The 22,346-nt window shown below is 35.3% G+C and overlaps 1 protein-coding gene across 1 annotated transcript in view; it reads left to right on the forward strand.

Annotated features, from left to right (window-relative positions):
- ARIH1 (ariadne RBR E3 ubiquitin protein ligase 1) overlaps positions 1–22,346 on the forward strand; it is a 115,805-nt gene that overhangs the window by 73,623 nt on the left and 19,836 nt on the right. Inside the window, exons 4-7 of the mRNA XM_079122785.1 lie at positions 5,077–5,169; positions 5,655–5,710; positions 18,857–18,923; positions 20,276–20,382. Of these exons, the coding sequence (XP_078978911.1) occupies positions 5,077–5,169; positions 5,655–5,710; positions 18,857–18,923; positions 20,276–20,382 (323 nt within the window). The remainder of the gene's footprint in view (positions 1–5,076; positions 5,170–5,654; positions 5,711–18,856; positions 18,924–20,275; positions 20,383–22,346) is intronic.

Raw genomic sequence — 22,346 nt, forward strand, 5'->3', positions numbered from 1 at the left:
TTAACCTCTTTGATTTTTAAAGTAAATGTCAACCTGAAATTTTTCATGAAGTTTTACTACTTTATTACTTGTATGAATGATTTCTTTACTTAAATTGTATAACTCCCATGTTTCACTTCTGCAGCCCTCTGATTTCCTTTTATTTACATATATCATATATCTTCAGTACCTTCCTTTATCCTTATAGAAAGCAGTTTTAGGATTATGCAGTGCCACATGAGAACAGGTTTTAAAAAAAATGCTTTTAGTAGCTTAGTACTTTGGGATTAATGTCTGGGGTGGTCTCCACTTTGAATTTTCCAAGACTTTGGAGCACTTTGTAAATCATCCCCACTCCCTCTTGTGGCTAATTGAGAAGTTTCTTAACCCCAGCAACAGTTGCTTTATAATAATATATTGAATCAAAGTAGGTTAAGATGTGATTGTACTAACCCAGCATTTTGTACCAGGAAGTCTGGCTTGGGCTGAAACACCTCACTTTTATGAAGTAAACAATGTTTTATTTTCTAAGAATAAAATAGATTAAATAGGTAAAATCAGAGTTGAAGATTGTGAGGGGGCGGTCCACCTCTTCCAACCTTCCCTCACCTCCATTCCTCCCCTGTGTAATTTTGGCACTCCTGGGAATACTGCTTGAGAAAACACCTGATGCAGTGTCCAACCTTATCTTCCTTTTTAACCCATTCCATTATAATCATGATAGAGCTGATGCTGAGATTATTTACTCCATTTTTATAAGCAAAGAGACTTCAGTTTTAGAGATTATACGAACAGTTTTTGATCGAAGAAAAATGACTTACGGCTGTTTGGCATTAGTTGTTATATATGTAAAGTGGTAGAGATAAATGAAACCTTTAAATGTGTAATGTTCTTTTAGAGACTTTTTAAAAGACCATAAATTTCTGTTATAACTTTTTTATAGATTCCTTTTGTATTCTTTTTTTGATCAGATTTATTTATATATAAACAGGTAAGTTTAACGAGTCAGTAATCTAATCCCAATTTAGAGGGAATCCCAGGGAGCATGAGGTAGTGATGGAGCATACATGTTCAAGGAGGAGGAGGGAAAGAGAATAACAGCAGACAGAAGATACACAAATGGAGGATAAACCAGGCATTTTCTTGCACATTATATTTAGGTTAGGTGTTTCTTTAAGCATGCATGTGTGATTTTTCTAATTTATCTTGTTTAATCTTATTCTCTATCTAATTAGAAAAATCATTGAAAAAGAGAGCTTTAAAGAAGAAAAGGCTTGCTTTTCCCTTTTTTTTAATCTTCTTTTACAATGGGCCCTAGACTAGACATCACCAAGGTTTAGGATTTCCCCTGATAACTGGGTAATTGTGACCATTAATCTCTATTTGAAAAAAGGAATAAAACATATGACCATGTTTCTGAGTAAAATATTTTGAAATAGTTTCTATATTTGTCCCTTATAGAATGCCCCTTTTTATTATAGCCATGTAAAAATCCAAGATTCTCTCTTAAGTGGTCCAGTAACAATTTCATGCCAAATCTCCTTCACTAATGGGGAGTAGTGAGATTGTACTCTTTTAAACTTGACATGTATTTTACATAACATTCTGACTATAAAACCAGTCTCTCAGGAGTCTAGTGTATTTCCTTCTATGACTACCTCTCTGTGCTTAAAAATATAATTGATACACTGTATGGAGAATGTTCTTTTCTTTCTTTCTTTACCCCCCTCCACCCCCCCACCCCGGTACTGGGAATTGAACCCAGGGGCAGGCACTCTACCACTGAACTACAATCCCAGCTTCCTTATTTTATGTTTTGAGTCAGGGTCTTGTCAAGTTGCTGAGGCTGGCCTTGAGCATATGATCCTCCTGCTTTTGTCTCCCAAGTAGCTGGAATTACAGGCATACACCACTGTGCCCAGCTATGTATACAGAATTTTCTATCCTGTTTGCATCTAATATGAACTATATCAAGTTTCGTAAGTATATTTCAAATAATACCTAATTAGAAAATGCAGTAGAATACAAATTACTAATTGTAAGAGCCACACCAAAAAATAAATAAATAAAATGACTTATAATAAACTTGACAAGAAATGTGAGTCAATGAAGAAATTTTTCAATACCAAGAGAGACAAAAGGATGACTTGAGTATTTGCCACGATAGAAAAATAGTCTGAAAAATACTGAAAAAGAATAGGTTGGCAGGGGAAAGCAGGATGAGAAGTAGTCCTACCAAATGCAAAGAATAGACAAAGCTGTGGAACAAGATAAAGTTATATGTGTGAGAAGAATATAACATTTTGGAGAAGGTATTTCAGTAAGTAAGTAAAGTAGAATTCTCAATAAATGCTTTTAGAACAACTTAGTAGCCATCTGGGAGAGAAACTTAGATTCCTACCTAGCTTCTTACATCAGGGTTACTTAATTTAGAAGCCATAAATTTAAAGATTGATGCATTTCACTTATATATAAGTAAAGTGCTTCACAAGGCAACACAAACACAATGTGAACACTCAGAATTGAAACTGAGAGAAAATATTTTCTGCATTTATTGATGTTCAGTTTCCTAAATAAGTGAAAAGCCCCCCTAAATCAGTAAGGAAAACTTCTAGTGAAAAATGAGCAAAATGTGAAAAAAGTACAAAGAAAAAGAAATATACAGTTTTAAATCTTTTCTTTTTCAAATGTTAAGTTGAAAATCAAAATTAATGAAATTAGTTCATTTTTTTGCTGTTTGGTAAAGATCAAGAAGTTGGATGATATACTGTGTTGACATGAGTGTGAGAAACCATGCATAGTATAAGTTGCTACAACCTAGTTTCAAGGATGCCTGGGGATATCTTATCAAATTGTAAATGTATACCTGTTACAGTGTCACTTCTACACATTTGTCTAAAGGTACAGTCTGCATGATCACAAATATGTATATGCAGTGTGGTAGAGTAGTTTTGGGACGGGGGACGTCTTAACTATCTATTAATGGTGAACTGTTTAGCCAGGCATGGTGGCACACACCTGTAATCCCAGTGGCTCTGGAGGCTGAAGCAGGAGGATCACAAATTCAAGGCCACCCCCAACAACAGCAAGGTGCTAAGCAACTCAGTGAGACCCTGTCTCTACATAAAATACAAAATAGAGCTGGGAATGTGGCTCAGTAGTTGAGTGCCTCTGAGTTTAATTCCCGGTACAGTGCCCCCCTTAAAAAATATATTTAAATAGAGGTTAACCAATATGTACCAATATGAAACCACATAAGAAATCTGTTAAATTAATTTTTAAAAAACATGCAGAAGAGATTATTAGGTTCTCTCACTGTGAGTGTTTGTACATTAGAAATTGCTGGAACAATATATAAGAAATGGAATTGATTGATTCTAGGTATAGGAAACAGGACAGAGATGGGGATAAGGATTTTTCATCACAAACTTATAAGATGAATTATTATTATTATTGTTATCATCATCATCATCATCATCATTATTTTAGAGAGACTGGGTCTTGCTCTGTTGCACAGGCAGAAATGTACTATCACAGGTTCTATACTTGTGCTCATACTTGGTGCCAGTACCCAGTAGGGCACTAGAATCCTGAACACACCTGGGTTCCTCATGATCCCACTGCCTTAGCTCACCATGTAGCTGAGACTACAGGTTTACTCCACCACATCTGATTCATTAAAAAAATTATTTTGGCCATGAACCTATATTATTAATTAAAATTAATTAACTAGTAAATACTGTAAAATATTTTTAGAAATATAATCCTTCATACTGTTGAATATTATTTAAAATAGTTTAATAACCCACTATGAACAGTATACTTAATTTAACCATCTCTCAAGTTATTAGTATTTCACATCTTGTTAATAATTTTAGAACAGAATGTTATTCTTAGTAATTTGGAATAGGTCTTTTGATTTACCATGATTTTTAAAAATTTTTGGTTCTTTTTTAGTTGTAGATGAACACAATACCTTTATTTATTTACAAGGTGCTAAGGGTCAAACCCATTGCGTCATGCATGCCAAGGCAAGCGCTCTACCACTGAGCTACAACTCTAGCCCAGCATTGACACTTTTAAAATAACGTTTATTGAGATATTATGAGTACTATTCAATTCACACATTTAAAGTAGTTCATAGTGTATTCAGAATTGTGCAATGATTGTAGTTAATTTTAGAACATATTTTTTAACCCCAAAGAAATTCTGTATTTTTGTATTCACTCTCCATTTTCCCTCAGACAACTCTCATCTGTTTCCTTTAAGGATTTGTTTATTCTGGACCTTTTATATAAATGAAATCAATCAATATGTGGTCTTTTGTGACTGGCTTCTTTCACTTAGCATACTGTTTTCAAGGTTCATCCCTCTTGCAACATGTATCAGTACTTCATTTCTTTTTATGACAATCATATTCCATTATATGGATTTTCCACATTTTGTTTATCTTCTATCACTTGATGGATTTCTAGGTTATTTATGCTTTTTGACTATTTTGAATGATGTTACTCTGAACCCTTGTGTACAAGTTTATGTATGGATGTTTGTTTTCATTTCTTTGAGCTTTGTATACGTAGGAGTAGAATTGTTGGGTCATATAAGTTTTTGTTTAATATTTTGAGGCACTGTGTGATTGTTTCCTAAAATTGCTGCTCCATTTTATATTCCTATTGACAGGATATAAGGGTTCCAGTTTTTCCACATATTTACCTGAAACTCTTGTTATTATCTCTTTTTTATGATGGCTGTCCTAGTGAGTGTGAGGTGGTGTCTCATGGTTTGGTTTACATTTCCATGATGCTTAGTGATACATGGTATATTCTTATATTTTATACAAACTTAATGTTGCCTGCCTTTCCTAAAATTTTATAAATGTCCCATAGATGTTTCTTATTAATTAGGTGTTTTGTATTCATTGTATTTGCATGTCTAGGTTTCATCACCTAGAATTTCATTTTAGGAGACTATATTGTTGTCATGTTGGAGATTTTAGCCACTGTGAGAAATGTGACCTAAAAGAGCATTGAGTCACTAGGGATAGAAATTTTTCTGATAATATCTTTGTTTAAAGTTCATGTTTTATTTTTGTTGCAGTATTTCACTGGCCTTGAATGTGGACATAAGTTTTGTATGCAGTGCTGGAGTGAATATTTAACTACCAAAATAATGGAGGAAGGCATGGGACAGGTAAAGATCCCAAAATGATTTTCAGTTTTTATTGAGTTTCCTGTAGTGTTTAGACCCTTTCATAAATATAAACTGGTGAAACTTTCTGGATTAGGAATTGCATGAGCAACATTTTTCTATATTAAAACAACTTAAAAGTGTTTTTTTTTTTTTTTCTGTTTACATTGTAGTTAAAGACCTAATTTAGGCAAAGTTTTCCAGCAGTCATCAACATTGGTAATACATCAAACTAAACTTTTAAACAGTGTTGTCAGATAAATTACCTTAACCTCTCAAGATTTTGTTGCAGAACTACTCAGGTTAGTAATTCTGTTACTTCATAGTGATAAACACATATGCACATTTACTTCATTTAAATAGAAAGGGAAGGATTGAGATCCTGTAAACATTAGTGTCCCCAGAACCTAGCAAAGTGCCTGGCAGTGGTAAGCATTCAATAAATATTTGTTGAATGAAGACATAGTTTAAATTTCAATCTTTTTCAGACTATTTCGTGTCCTGCTCATGGTTGTGATATCTTAGTGGATGACAACACAGTTATGTAAGTATTTTTGGTAGATTCTGCATGTTGAATATTGGTTAGTTGGTTAAATCCTAGCACCTCAAAGAAGGCGGACTTCAAAAGGTCTGAAGAGACATTCTGATATATATTCCTTTGTAGTACAAAAACACATTTTTAACTTGGGTTAAATGCCCACTTTTGGTAAATAGTGAAATCAAAGAATTTGTCAGTTGAGGTCCTCTGCAAAAGAGATGCTAAGGAAGAGTTAAATGGAAAGAGTTAGGGGCTGGGGATATATCTCAGTGGTAGAGCTCTTGCCTAACGTGTGAGGCCCTGTGTTTGTCTCCAGCACTACACATATACCCTGCTCCCCCAACAAAAACAAAAAGAAAAGAAAAGACTCATTGGGGGGAACATCTGTGCTGTAATAAAGGTGGGGAGGAACAGCTCTCCAGGCAGATTAAGATGTCTGAGGAAGGAAGGAAGGGAGATATTTGCAATAGGAAAAGATTCTGATTATGATGTGTCTGTGAGAATCTCTGGCAACCCTGGGGGGAACTCTAGCACACAAAATTTCCCATAGAGAAATGCCTCAGTAAGGAGTAAGGGAGGACTCAGGTATCTGTATTCAGTCATTTGCTGGGACTACCAGCCAGAATGAGCGTGGTCTCTGCTGGAACACTGCTGCAATCTCAGAGGTACTGCAGTGGAAGGCTGTCAGCTAATAACTACCCTAGTGAAAGGTTCTCTTTTCAAGGGAGAAAGAAACTTGGAGAAAGAAGCATAATGAGTTCCTGAGTTTTACTAAAATTCCAGCTTGCTTAATTCCTGGGTCAGTGCTGCTTTCATAACCTCAGGTTAACCTACTTGATTTCATTCCACAATGAGAGATTGAGGACCCACAAGTGAATTATATGATTACTACTAGATAATTATCTATACAGAAAGGTATGTTTGTAATAAAAGTAAAAGCAGCCATGTGCTTTAATAAATAAATTTCTTAACCTGATAAAGATATATATTGACTAGACCAGCACAGTTTATAAAGCTCACTGATTGTACTTTCTTTACCTGGTTTATTTGAAACTTATACTGTTGTCACCATCTCTGTGTTGATCCTTGTTCTTTTAGTAATCTTATTTTCAGTACCATTTTAGGCTAGCAAAAATAAGTCATGTATCATCTTGAAGTACCATCATTCTTCCAGTTGTCTTTATCTTGTCCCCCTTATGCTGTCTGATCTTTGTATCCTTTCATCAATTCATCATTTTTCATTATACATTTCATCAGTATAGGTTAGTGTATCCTTGCATCCATTCCATAAACACTTAGGGGAGCATACTTGCTGGCACATATGCATAGGGAACAGAAACATTAAACTGTGGTACTTTTCCTCAAGAAGTACACAGTAATAATAAACTATAATGCAAGAGTTTGATGTAAAAGACATATTACTTTTATATATATACATATCTATATACAGATATAGATATAGTCTTTTAGAAAGAAATTATTCTCTCTGAAGAGTTTAGGAGAGGCTTACTTGATTTAGCTAGTAACATAAGAGGTGCAAAAATTAGGATTGAGGGAGTAGAGGGTAATATTTGTTAAAGAATGTCAGTATTTTTTAAATAGATCCTGAACTTTTCTTTTTAGAGTTAGTCTGTGACTAGAGCGCAGAGTGAGAGGTTATTAGAAATGGGAATACAAGACATTTGACAGTCCATAATGAATTTTTTCATATATAGTTGTAAAGACAGATATAATTTGCATTTTAGAGATACAATTTTGGGTGTGGTGGCCCACACCTGTAATCCCAAACACTAGCTGAGGCAGGAGGATGGCAAGTTCAAGGCCAGTCTAGGCAACCTAGACCCTGCCTCAAAATAAAAAGGAAAAAAGGACTGGACATGTGTAGTTCACTGGTAGCACCTTTTGCCTTAATCTACAATATCACAAAACAACTTTTAGAGTGGGGAAGCATTTGAGCAATGAGACTTGGTTAGAAGGTGTTTATTCAGTAGGTTAAAGATGGTAGTGTGAGAGTTGGGATTTTAGAAGGGAACCAGTAGAAAGAACAGAATTTAAAGACAGATCAGTGTGGGGTATGAAAAAACTCTAATATGAATCACTCTTTTAATTTGATCCATTAGGTAGAACCTAGTACCCTTCAGGTTTGGGATTCAGTAAACAAATAAGTTAACAGTTGGAGTAATGACAGAAGAGGCTGTTAGTCTAGGGGAAGAAATAAGAAAGAAAAAAGATAGACTGAGGTCTTTGAGTTGAAATTTTCAAGTTAGAAGGAGGGGAGGGCATCATGAAAGACACTTAGGTTATTTGTTGAGAGAATAATACAGGAACCAATGGAGTAGAGACTCAGCAAGAGAAGTCACTAATGATGTCACTTCCTGCAGAGATATGATAAAGAAAACTTGAAAAGAGACCATTGAATTTCCCTCGTATGAAAGCAACTTTACTAGAAGGTTGACAGTGGAAAGCAAATTGCAGTGAGTTCAGGCATGTATGAAAAATGGAGAAAAGTATGACTGTTTTGGGAGAGGAAACTTATCTCCAGTAGATTGCATATTCACTTATGTAATCTAGATACTTAGAAATTTTTGTAAATCAAAGAAATTGATCTGAACCCATGAATATGTTACTGCCATTTGGGTTTAACAGATTGCACAGTTTACTTAGGTATTCTTAGGATGTTCTCCTCAGAGAGTGATTAAGCATTGTTTATCAGGTTGTACACAAAGAAACCATGAGCTTCCTGAAGATACTTGAGGAGCTGTGATGGAGGACTTCTTCCTTTGCATTTACCTGGAAGAGCTTTCATATCTATCTTTTTATATATGTGTTTCTGGATAAGATCCTGACTGGGAGAAGACTAGAGGGGATGTGGACAAAATATACCAAACACATAAAACAAATATGGCTTATTTCCTTGGTAAAATGTGACTATTATAAATTAATAGAAGGACTGGGTACGGTATGTTTGTAATCACATCAACTTGGGAGTCTGGGGTAGGAGAACAAAAAGTTCAAGGCTAACCTGGACAATTTAGCATAATCCTGTCTCAGGGGGAAAGAAAAAGAAAAAAGATGGAGGGCTGGGGAATTAGCTCAATGGTAGGGTGCCTCTGAGTTCATTTCCCAGTACCAACAAAAAAGTGAGGATGCTGGGGTATAGCTGTTTTAGAGTGCCCCTAGGTTCAGTCCCCAGTACCACATAGGTATGTAGGTAAGTTGGTAGGTAAGATGGATCACTGGATGGATAGAGAAACAGACAGGAGGAAGAAGTTCGTTTGTATAAGACACAAGCAGTTCATAGTAAGAAATTTAAATTGTCCTAAACAAAAACTTATGCTTAAATAAATGTAAATCAAGCATAGTGGAGAGCACCTGTAATCATAGCTACTCAGGAGGCAGAGACCGGAGGATCCTTGAGTTCAAGGTTAACCTAGGCAACTCGGTGAGAACTCCATCTGGGGCGGGGCTGGCGGGGGGGGAGTGGGTGGCTCTAGGAACATAAAACTCAGTGATAGTATGCTTGCTGAGTTTGATCACCACTGACACATACCCTAGATGCTCTAAATTTTTTTTTTTTTATTTTAGCATTTCACAGTGGTTAAGAATTAAAGAATTTGTCTAATGTGATAATATAGTTGAGTGTATGCACTGTTGTAACCATTTTTAAATGCCATTTGAGAATTTCTAAAAATTTATATGCTCTTTGGCTTTTCATCCAATAGTTTTAGCACTTGGATAGGTGATTCCACTGCTTTTTTGCTTCCCATTGTTTCCGATAAGAAAACCTTTCATCATATTGCTTTTTTGGTGCCCACCCCCACAGTTTGGTGCTTTTAAGATTTTCTGTGTTTTTGGCTTACAGAAGGTTGACTGTGATTTATTTAGATGTGGTTCACTTTGTGTTTATCCTGTGTGGGGCTTATTAAATTCTTTGGATGAACAAATTAATGTTTTTCATGAATTTGGGGCTTTTGCCCATTGTTTCTTAAAATGTTTATCCTTTTCTATCCTCTCTTTATGGCAATCCCTTCACACATATTGCCACTAACTTTGACGTGCATGTTGTGTAGACTGTGTTCATTTTTGTCTTTTTTACTATTTCGTATTGGATAGTTTTTGGTGAAATATCTTTGAGTTCATCATATATTTTAAGTGTTTTTTTAGTATTTATTTATGTATTTTATCATATCTTAAATCTGCTGTTGAACATTTCTAGTCAGTTTTTCACTTCAGTTTATGCTTTTCCATTCCTTTTTTTTTCCTTTTCTTCCCTTCCCTCCCTCCCCCATCCCCCTTTCCTGTTATTTCCATTCATCCAACCCAGGGCCTCCAGCATGCTAGGCAAGCGCTTTATCACTGAGCTATATCCCCAGCACTTTGCTGTTTTATTTTGAGGGTGTCTTGCTAGGTTGTCCAGGCTGGCCTTCAACTTAAAACGATTTTTCCTTCAACCGCTCAAATAGTTGGGATTACACACATGTACTACCACCCCCAGCTTATGCTTTTCTTTTCTTTTTTCTTTTTCAGGGCTGGGGATCGAAGTTATTATGCTTTTCACCTGTAAAATTTCCAGTTGGTACTTTTCTATAATTTTTATTTATTGAGATTCTCTGTTTTATTTTATTTGACTTAATTTTTTTGAGACAGGGTGCTCATTATGTTGCCCAGGCTGGTCTTTGGATTCACTATTCTCCTGCCTCAGCTTCCTGAGTAGCTAAGGGGTATAGAAGCATATCATCATGCCTGACATGAAATTCTCTATTTGTTGATTTCATTATCAATATGATTTCTTTTGGTTCTTTGAATATATTTATAATAGTGGCATAGAAGTCTTTGCTAACTCTAACACCTGGGTCCCATCACAGAGTTTTCTTGACTGCCTTTCTCCCCACATATGGGTCACATTTTTCTTCCTTCCTTCCTTCCTCCCTCCCTTCCTCCCTCCCTCCCTCCCTCCCTCCTTCCCTTCCTCCCTCCTTCCCTTCCCTCCCTCCCTTCCCTCCCTTTCCTCCCTTTCTCTCTCTCTCTCTCTCTCTGTCTAGTGTATAATTTTTAGATGAAAATGGACATTTGGGGGGGTGGTTAATAACAGCTCTATGTTGTTTTCTAGGTTTGTTGATCTATCTTCCTGTACCCACTCTGTGTATCATTTTCCCTTGCAGTACATAGCTGATAGCTCAGCTCAGTTTAAAAATTCTTATTTTTTAATGTGGTTTCTTAAGGGTCACTCCTGTGTCTTTGTAACAGAAATTGTACTGAAAACACATTTGGTCCCCTAAGTCTTCCAACCTTTATATACTGTAATACAATTGGGAATGCATTGAAAATTGCATCCAGTTCTCAAATTTTCCTTGGCTTTGACTATTGGATGGATTCTTGTTTCTTTCTTGTACAGTTATATAGTTTCTATAGGCATGCATTGGAAACAGCAGATTTACATTTCCAAATCAGTTCTTTTCTTTTGAGCTTGGGATCTTTATATCCCATAGCCTGTCAGTCATCTCAATGTATATATTCCACAGGCTTTATCTTGTCAGTCCCTTATCACCACTTCCTTCACCCCCAAACTCACTCTTTTCTTGCTTCTCAGTAACAAAGAAAGGGATCATTAGGTGTTAAAGATTTGCATGAATTAAAAGTTTGATGATAATCCCTGATGTATTTTTGTTCTATACCTCCAAGAATCACCCCTGCACCAAATTCTTTCAGTTCTATGTCCCAACATCCTAATCACCTTGAAATCCGTCTATTCCTTCTGCCATTAACCTCCAGGTCATCATCTTTTTTTAGCTGAAAATTTGGTACTGGTTCCTAAATCCTTCATACCTACTTTTATCACCTTTGAGTTCTTCACAAAAGGCTCTCTGTCATTGTTGTCCTATATTGCACACTTGTACATCTCCATCTTTTGCTTAATCTTTTCTACTTTCTATTTTAACCACGTAGAACCTAGTTTATTAAATACTGTTTTATTTGCATTTGGTTTTGTTTGAATTTTACTTTATTCTCTTGCCTCCTGGCTTTCTCACGTACAATACTCTCCACATTACTCTTCTTTTAACTTATTGGTCTTCTTAGTCATATTTAGGCCTCAGTTTAGATTTTATTTTTGGTTTGGGCAGATATCCAGTGAGCTTCTAAATCACCCCTCTCCCCCATCTCAATCACAGTTCACTTTTTCCCCTCTGTGATTTTATCTGTATTTCTTTCTTAAGCTGTGAACTCTGTGACCCAAGGTACACAATTTATGTTGACTAAATCCTATGCATATTTCCATCCAGGATTAGTAGCTCTAACCTTGGAAATAATACACAGAAAATAGTGATTTACTGATCACTTGGTGTGGTGCTTTTTGACATTTTTGTCCTCTTCTTGTTGGTGGTGCTGGGTAATGAACCCCAGACATCTTGTACTCTAAGCAGATGGTCTGCCACTGAAAGTCGGTCTTAGCCTGACTCTTTAATTCTTCATAATGGTAATTGAATGAGTTTGCTTTTTTTTTTTTAACTTTTGTTTTTGCTACTAGGGAATGAACCCAGGGACACTGAACAACATACTGAACCTTTTTATTTTTTATCTTGAAACAGGGTCTTACTAAGTTGCTGAGGCTGGCCTCAAACTTGGAATTCTCCTGCCTTAGCCTCCCAAGCCTCTGGGATTTTAGGCATGTACTACCATTCTCAGCTGAATTTTCTTTTTAGTATTCCTTAGGAACCAGAATTTAATAATCATGTGTCTTTTTTGGGGGGAGGGGGTGTGTAGATGAACACAATACCCTTATTTAACTTATTTTTATGTGATGCTGAGGATTGAACTCAGTGCTCCACATGTGTTAGGCAAGTAAGTACACTGCCACTGATCCATAACCCCAGCCCTAGTCATGAATTTTGAATACCTGTAGAAGTAACTGAGAATATCCTATTCTTTACCTTCATAAACATGTCATCATTGAAATCTTCAGTGATTAATTTGTGCTGTAATACCATACCATCAAGGGTATTAGACTAAGTGGGGCTTCTCCACACAGTGGCCTCATATAGCTAGCTATACTTCCAAAGTCATAAAGGTAACATTATACTTGAGAGCTTTTTGTCACAAAATTTGTCCTTATACTTTCATGAGTTAGTGAAAGTATGTATCACTTGTGACTAAATAAATGTGTTTCTATTTATCTTAGTAGTTATTTTTAAATTTTTTTTTTTTAATTTATTTAGGACTTCATTTTATTTTACTATACATAGCTCCTTTAGTACTCTTAGGGAGGATGAAGTTAACCTTGTATCTATAAAGTCTTTCAAGATCTTCAAGTAGTATATTTAGTTATATCTTCACTAATTAGTAAACATCTGGAATTTTAATGATTTGATTCAACATCCTATGCATCATGCCTAAAAAATAGTATTTTCATGTACAGATTTTAGAAACAGGTGAAGGCAGAAACTCGGCTCACTTCTAGAAGATCTATGCCCATTGCTTCTTTCCTCTCTGTAGTGCTAGGGATGAAACCCAGGGCCTAATACACACTTGACAGTCTATTTTTCAGCTATATCTCCATCCCTGCCTATTACTTTTTAAAAAGCTTTTTCTGGGACTGGTGGTATAGCTTAGTAGTAAGTGCTTCTGTTTAGCATGCAGGGCTCACCCTCGCACCCGCAAAGAAAGGCTTTAAACTGATAGAATTTAAAAAAAAAATGGTTCGTAAGATCATGACATACATAATGTGTAATTCTTTTTTAAAAATTCTTGTTGGTTGTAGATGGACACGATACCTTTATTTTATTTATTTATTTTTATGTTGTGCTGAGGATTGAACCCAGTGCCTCACACGTGCTAGGCAAGTGCTCTACCACTGAGCTACAACTCCAGCCTGATAATGTGTAATTCTGTTGACTAGTTTCCCACTTTTGAAAAAGGCAATACTGGTCTTTTTAACAAATAGATTTTTTTTTAAAAAATTAAATAATATAATTTAGATGCTATTTTGTCAGTATATTTCCTGTTCTATCAATTTTAAGCAGTACATCTTAACTTCTTACTATGTATGGTGAGGAAATTGGTGCCGCCATTCTATTGATCAGAAAATTATAAAACAATACATTTAAAATATAACTGTGTAAATATTAATTATAGAACCAAATGGTTGAGTGGGCCCAAAGAGAAATAAATGGAATCTTTTAAATCTCTGCTATTCCAAGCCTCAAAGTCAGATGATTACATTTTACATTCTGTCAGTATCTTAAAAATCACGAGTAAGTTTGTGAAGCTGCCTGGATCCTTAGTAATTAAGTGCAGTCATATAGTTTGTGCCATCTTAGGAAAGAAACAAACTACATTTCAATATGTGTGTTAATTGCATTACAGAGGGAAAACATTGTTCCTATTTAATTATTAGTTCAGTTTGCTGCATATTGATTTTCTTTCTTTCTTTTTTTTTTTTTTTTGAGTCCTTCTACCCAGATCAAGGTGTTGAACTTTCCCATTACTCAGAATGTTTATCATTATGCCCTTGCCCAGTTAGTATCCATCTTACCTTGGCTGCTTGTCTTGATTTTTGTTACCATCAGTTAGTTTTGCCTGTTCTTGAACATCATCAAAATGAATCATGTACCATGTGTTCTTTTGTGAATATGTCTGTTTCAGTTAATGTGGTTGATGGTCATGCATGTTGTTAGATACATGTATTTGGAGGTTTTTTGATTATTACTTTTAAGGTTTATTTTTTAATTTTCTGCATCTTTTAAAAAATATTTCTTTTAGTTGTCAGTGGATCTTTTATTTATATGTGGTACTGAGTATTGAACCCAGTGCCTCACACATGCCTCGCAAGTGCTGTACCACTGAGCCACAACTCCAGTCCCAGAATATTTGATGATTATTATTTCTATATAGTATTTCCATATTCTAATAATAGATACTTGGAATTTTTTGACTGATTTGTTTGGTTTTAGCTACTGTGAAAAAACTACAACATATACTCATGTGTCTTTTGGCAGATATGCACTGATTTCTTTGGGGTATGTATGTAGGAATGAGATTTTTAACTTGAATATATACCGCTACTGTTTCCTAAAGTGGTTGTGTACCCACACTCCTACCTATATATATAAATCACCTGTCTTTAAAAGTTTTAGCCTTTCTGATGGGTATGTAGGCATATTTTTCTGTAGTGTTTGAGAATATTTTGGGGAGGGGGGCAGTTCTGGGGATTGAACTTAGGGGTACTCTACCATTGAGCTATATCCCCAGCCCTTTTTATTTTGAGTCAATGTCTCTAAGCTGTGGAGGCTGCCTAGAATTTGTGATCCTCCTGCCTTAACCTCCCAAATAGCTGGGATTCCAGGCATGTGTCACTCTGCCTAGGCTAAGTTATGTTTATATTTAAGGATCAAAGTTTATGGAGAATGCTTTGATAACATGGAATTTTGAAGTTCCTTGGCTCATTGGGAATAAATTGAATGCCTGTTATTTCTCCATAGAGAAACATTGAAAAGCACTGACTTCAGTATTTTAAGAAGGAAATTTAGTACAAAAACTACAGTATAGCTAGTGTATTTTAGAATGTAGGCTTAAGGGATCCCAGCTCAAGTTCACACTGAAATAATTTCCTGGTCTCATAGAAATAAAACAATGTCAAGTTTTGGTGCTTATTAAAGTTAAATACAGGTGGAATAAATTACTGCTAAGAATTAGCAATTAAAACTGTTATTGAACTGTAATTTAAAAAGTACAGATTGAAGGAAGGCAAGGAAGAGTGGGGGAGGACATATGAAGCAGATTCTGTGGTGACTGATGGGTCATTATAAGTTCTTTGGCTTTTATTCTACTTATTTGGCCATGAGAATGTTTTGAGCAGAGGGATTGCATTGACTGCTGGTGTTTGAAACAAAAGAAAAGATTAAATGGAAACAGGGATATTAGTTTTCGACTGAGATGGTAGTCTAGACAAGAGATGTTGGTTTGGAGCAGAATGGTAGAAGAGATGACAGGAAATGGTTTGGATTTTGGTTATATTTTCAAGTTACAGTCAAGTTTAAATGTGGGATTGAAGAAAAAGATGAGATGGAATGACTAAGATCATTTTGATCTTTGTGATTAAATAAAATTTAGATAATAGTAAATGTTATTAATTTTTATAATAAAAATTAGCAAAGATTTGTTGTAAAGATGTTAATCACATTGTCATAACCCCCATAACCCAGATGCCCAACAGTGGGGGGAAATGGAATGTCATGTAGCCATTGAAAATTATTTTGTTACCAAGGGCCAGAGGCAGGAAGGTCTCAAGTTCAAAGTCATCCTCAGCAACTTGGTGAGACTCTTAGCAATTCAGCAAGACTCTGTCTCAAAATAAAACAATAAATAAATAAAAAGGGCTGGGGATTCTGGCTCAGTGGTTAAGTGCCTTTGGGTTCAATCCCTGCAACATGAACAAATAAATAAATCAAATCATAGCTTTTTTGTTATCTCATTAAAGTGAAGTATCATTCCCAAACTCAAGCGTGGTTAATGCATCTGACGTTGCTCAGCAGTGTAGAAAGTTTTCACTAGAGATTATTTTGTTTACCCGATAGCTGCATTCTATTAGAAGTATTGGCATTATAATTCAACATAAGTGAAACAGATCATTGTCAAGATAATTAGCACATTAAAAACCAGAATGACACTATTTTTCTTGAGGATGCTATTCTCAAAGTTGGAAGGTTACTTTATTTTTCTTCACCATCAAGATAACTAAGGTAGGAACGTTGTTCTAATAACTGACTGACCTTTACTGTAATGGGTCCTAGTTAGTCTTGCCAGATTTAGGCAACTTCTTCTTAAGCTAAGGTCAGCTGTAAGAAATGTTGGAAGCTGGGCACAGTGGCACACATCTGTAATCTCAATAATTTAGAGAGGCCTTAAGCTATTTAGTGAGAACACGTCTCAAAAAGTAAAAAGTAAAAAGGATTGGGATTTAGCTCAATTGTAAAGTTCCCCTGACTTCAGTCCCCAATACCAAAAGAAAAAAAAGAAAAAGAAAAAGAAGTCACTAGAATTTGTTAAGTCAGAGAAATATTATGAATAATAGATGTAAGGTATGTTTGTTTGGGAACCTGGACATCTGACTTTGGATCACATTTCCTTATTTTATTGATGTGAAATTCATGTGACATAGTCACCATTTTAATTTTTAAAATTTATATAATTTCGAGACTTTTAGTGCTTTTGTAATGTGGTAGAACCATCACCACTACCTAATTCCATAATATTTTCATGGAAAATATTCATTCAACCATTCTCTCCTCTCCTAGCCAGCACTTACCAGTTTTCTGTCTCTATTTATTTGCCTGTTCTGGACATTTCATATAAATGGAATTATATGTGGTCTTTGGTGACTTGCTTCTTTCACCTAGTGTTTTCAAGGTTCATCCATGTTGAAACATGAATTAGTACTTCATTTCTTATTATTGATGAATAATGTTCCAGTATATGGATATTTCTACTTTTTGTGAAAGTATTTGTTGTTGTATGAAAATGTGACCATTGTTTGCAAGTTTTTTTGAAGGCCTGGTTTTAATTCTCTTGAGTATATATACCTAGGAGAGGAGTTGCTGGGTCATATAGTAATGCCATGTTTAATTATGTGAGGAAGTACCAAATATATTAATTACTTTTAGATTTCATTTTCAACATGCGTGCATATAGTTTACCCATTTAAGAAATGAACACATTCTTCAAGCCAGGCTGGATACAAAAGATCCTTTCATGGAGTTTATTGTTTGGGTATAAATGAGCAGGAGGGTAGATATTAGACTGATGATTATGTAGATAACTGTCTAATTAAAATTACAGTGAATTATCTATAAAGGAGATGTTTTAGATGCCCGGCGAACTGAGAGGTGTTCCACATCTGGACTGGTGTGGCAAATTGTCAGGAAAGGCTTCCTCGAGTGAATAACAACATATTTTAACTGATTGAAGTAATATAATAATATAGCAATTAATATTTATTAGGTGCTTACTGTTTGCCAGGCACTGTTCCAATCTCACAATTCTTCATTTCTGCTGATTTGCAGATTAGTAAACTGAGGCACATAGCGTTCACAGGACTTACCCTCAATTCATAGCTAGAGAGTTATGAAGTCATTATTTAAACATAGTTTGTCCCATCTTAGAATCCCATCATGACATTCTCCTCTTTCAATTCCAAGGGAGGCTGTCTTAAGCAATACCTCTGAAGAGTGGTACTTACTAGTTTTCAGGAAATACAAGAATATAGATGACAGGACTTTAAAAAAAAAAAAAAAAAAGGTGGCATAGGACAGGATAGGATCTTATGGAAGGAGAGTGGGAAATATGAAGCTTAAGAATTAGATGAAGCCAGACTTGTCTTGTTCATTTTAAAAAACTTCAATGGGGTGAATCCCATGTATGTTCAATATGGTTCTTCTTGGCTTCAGTGGTTATCTTCCCTATTCCCTGTGCCCATCCCACTTTTAACACCATTTTCTTATAACACATTCAGAAGGGTTTTACCATAAAAGGAATGAAACCGAAGCTTCAGGGTTCCTCACTTTTATGGGCTTCTGATGTGAGTTATAGAAATTGTTGTGAATTATAGAGTGTTCAGGGTAGGCGAAAGAAGCCAGGTTGCAGTCACTGAATATTTAATGACAAAGAATTCCCAGATAAAAAAGACTCTAAATATTATATAAGCTTTAGATATCAGAAAATGTGGATTCATTCCTTAACATTCCTATCAACATCTGCCTATTTCACATACCAATTTGGGTGGGGGATCTAAAAAAATGTGACCAAGAATTGCTGTCTTAAGGCATGATATCAGAGTCAGAAGACTGTGAAGTGAGCTAAACTTGGCAATAGTTGGTAAGTCTTCAGGTTTATAATACACACTGGGTGTAAAGACAGAATATTTAGACTATAAGAAACATGAGGAAAATGTCTACCAAAATAAAACTATAGAAAGTTGGAAATTATAATTTTGATGAGTTATATTTGTTGATAGCAGCATAAGTGCAGTTCAGTATTTTTCACATAGGGCAGTTGTGTGATAACCATAGCATAAACAGTTTTTAAGATTATCTGTTATAAATGTGGAAAATACTCTTGGCTGAAAACTTCCTAATAAATTGTTTTTATTCTTGGTTTCAGGCGCCTGATAACAGATTCAAAAGTTAAATTAAAGTATCAGCATTTAATAACAAATAGCTTTGTAGAGGTAAGTGAAATAAGTTTTCCTTCTTTTAAAAAAAGGAATTGTTTTTTAAAGGAGATATTACTTTTAAAAATATAGAATGTGGGGATGTAGCTCAGAGAGTATGCCTTTCATTGGTGAGGCTCTGGGTTTGATCCATAGCAGCCAAGAAAACAAGCAAGCATACAACCTGTTGAAAGTGTGAAGCCCTTCTATCTTATTTATGAACTATACCCAAGAACACTGTAGTTACTTTTGTTATATTTCTTTCTTAGAGCACAGGTTGGCAAATTATGTCCTATGTTTGCAAATAAAAATTTATTAGAACTTGCACATAGCCATTTGTTCTATGACTGCTTTTTGTGCTACTATGACAGAATTGAGTACTTCCTACAGAGTGCATTAATGGCTTATAAAACAAAAATCTTTACTGTCTGACTTTATCGGAAGGGCTTGCCAGCCCCCATAAGAGAGTATTAATTTGGTATTTTAATTCTAGAAAATAGTTTTTATTTCTGTTAGGGAGTAAATAGGAAAACAGCACATTTTAGAAATAGTATATTTCTTGAAATGGTCAGTGGAGGTTTTTTGTTTTGATTATAGTATGGGAAATTGAACCTAGGGACATACTACCATTGAGCTACACCCTGAAACCTTCTCATGTTTTATTTTGAGACAGAGTCTTGCTAAGTTCCCGAGATTGTCCTTGAACTTGTATCCTCCTGCCTCAGTTTCCTGAGTAACTAGGATTACAGGCATGCCCCACCTGACCCAGCTTCAGTGGAGTTTGTAATCTACTGCAGAATATTACTTTGAGCCATGTTTGTTCCTTAATAAAAATACTTTTAAAGTTATATTTCCAGACTGAGGTGTGGCTTAGTGGTAGATCACTTGTCTAGATTGTGTGAGGCCCTGGGTTTGATCTCTAGCACTAGCAAAAAGAAAAAAGGAAAGAAGGTATTTTGAAGAACCAAAATGCAACTTTGCCCTGTAATTTAGAAACTAACTTTAGCTCTTTCTTTTGTCAGAAGGAGGAATTACATATATATGCCTTAACTTATCTTAAACTATACTGTAGCATCTAAATGTCTTCCCTGAATTGAAGCACATCTGGTTTTTTTGCATCTCATGAAAATTGCCTTGAAGTACAATCATAAATAAACTTGTTTGTTAAGAATCACATAATGAATAATTTCAAAAATTTCTCAGTGGAATTTTGAAACTAGAATAAGAAAATCATTCATGTATTTTATAAAACTATGTGTTCAAGGGATTAATAATCTTGAGAAAACAGTGCATCCATAAGCATTGCCAATGAAGACTATAGCAGGTTTTTATATTTGCTGCATTTTTAAGTTTTCTTATTTGTGTTTCAGTGCAATCGACTGTTAAAGTGGTGTCCTGCCCCAGATTGCCACCATGTTGTTAAAGTTCAATATCCTGATGCTAAACCTGTTCGCTGCAAATGTGGGCGCCAATTTTGGTAAGCAAATGATTTTCTAAATAGAAGTAGTGCATGTAAGCTTTTCTGTTTATTCTTGGTAATAAAATGGAAAAAATTTACTTCAGTCAGGGAGGTGCATGATGTTGGTTTAGAATACCATATATAGTTTTATAATTAAGAATTAAATGGAAAAGTCACATCTTGAATAATGTTTTCTCTTTCTTTGATGTTCTAACTTTGTGATTATTTTTCATGGGGCATAAATGCAGTTATAATCTCATTTTCCTTTATGCTTCACTGTAACTTACATGGGAGCAAACTTAAAAGATCCAAGACAGGAAGTTAGTTTTTTCATTTTGAGTTGATTACTTTTTTTGTCAAATTGTGTTGAGTTGTTTTTTTTTTTTTTTTGCGGTGCTGGGGATCGAACCCAGGGCCTTGTGCTTGCAAGGCAAGCACTCTACCGACTGAGCTACCTCCCCAGCCCTGTGTTGAGTTCTGTATCGCTCTTGCTATATTTTTAGATTATCTCAGTTTAGCAAACATAGTACACAAGTCTTTTCAAAATTTTTTTTTACTTACACAAGTTTTAATACTATAGAATGAAATTTTGCAGGTGAATTTTGTGGTTTTAAGTGTTAAGAGTTTTCCAATGCCCGGCTTTCTTGCCAACTGGAGACTTTGGAGTTCTGTAGCATGTATTTCAGCCTGTGGATTCTAGATTCTACTTATTGTGAAATTTCTGACACCAGGTAGTAAAGAGTGTTTTAGTGTCTTTTGGGATTGCTTAACAGGCTTATCTACCACTTTATAGTAAAGACAGCCTTGCCTCTAGTTTGTAACAGCATGTTTCTTATTTTCACCTGAGACTGCATCAGAATGGCCTTTATAGGCCGTATTTCAGCCAACATTCTATTCACAACCACTTAGGTATTTCTAACATGGTTGAGACTTTGTCTACACTTCTTTCTGAGCCCTCACCAAAATCACCCTTAATAATCTGTCCACGATAATGTACAATTTTTTCTAGCATATACCTCCAGACCTTACCCATTATCTTTTTCCAAATCAGCTTCTACATTTTGAGTTTTGATAAAACAGCATCCCCACTTCACAGTACTAATTTTGTATCTTAGTCTGTTCAGGCTGTTAACCACATCATGGTTAGTTTTTCATAAACATTTGTGTTTGTTCTTAATTATTATAACTTCTCCACCCTTTTTTCACAAATGCTTGCATGTACCATGAGCCTAGAAAACAGAAATGAATTGTCAGTTCATTTGTCAATCATGGACAAAACGCCATAAACTGGGTGAGCTTATAAACAATGGAAATTTACTTTTCATAGTTATGGAGGCTGGGAATTCCCAGATCAAGGTGCCAGCAGATTTGTTGTGCAGTGAGGGCCTGCTTTGTGGTTCATAGATGGTACTTTTCTTGATGTGTCCTCACATGATAGAAGGAGCAAGGCAGCTCTTTGAGGCCTTTTTTTAAGGGCACTAGACCTGTTTATGATGGCAGCCCTCATGACATAGTCATTTCCCAAAGGTTCCACCTCCTAATATCGTTTGTGATTAGGTTTGAACCATAGAAAGAAGAAATTGAGATGATCTTCCATTCCTTTGAGGATCTTTAGTAGGAGTGAAAAGGCGATCAATCAAGGCCCTGTGGAGCTAGGAAATAGTTATTTTACCCCTTACCTATATTTTCCCCCAGATACAGAATTAGGCTTATGCATTAAAAGCCTAAATGCATTTCAAAAATGCAGGTATAGTCAACATACACATGTATAAAATGTGCTATTTCAATGAAGATTAATTGTGCCTTACTGTTTCAGAGTTTACCCTTTAAAAAAAGGTGGAATCTGAATCCAAACCTGCTTCTTAGTGTTTTCTTTTGTTTTTCAAATATTTTTTTAGTTGTAGATGGACACAGTATTTTATTTATTTATTTTTATGTGGTGCTGAGGATCAAACCCTGTGCCTCATATGTGAGGGGCAAGC

This window comes from Sciurus vulgaris, assembly GCF_902686455.1.
Source record: "Sciurus vulgaris genome assembly, chromosome: 2".
NCBI classification, from domain to species: Eukaryota; Metazoa; Chordata; class Mammalia; order Rodentia; family Sciuridae; genus Sciurus; species Sciurus vulgaris.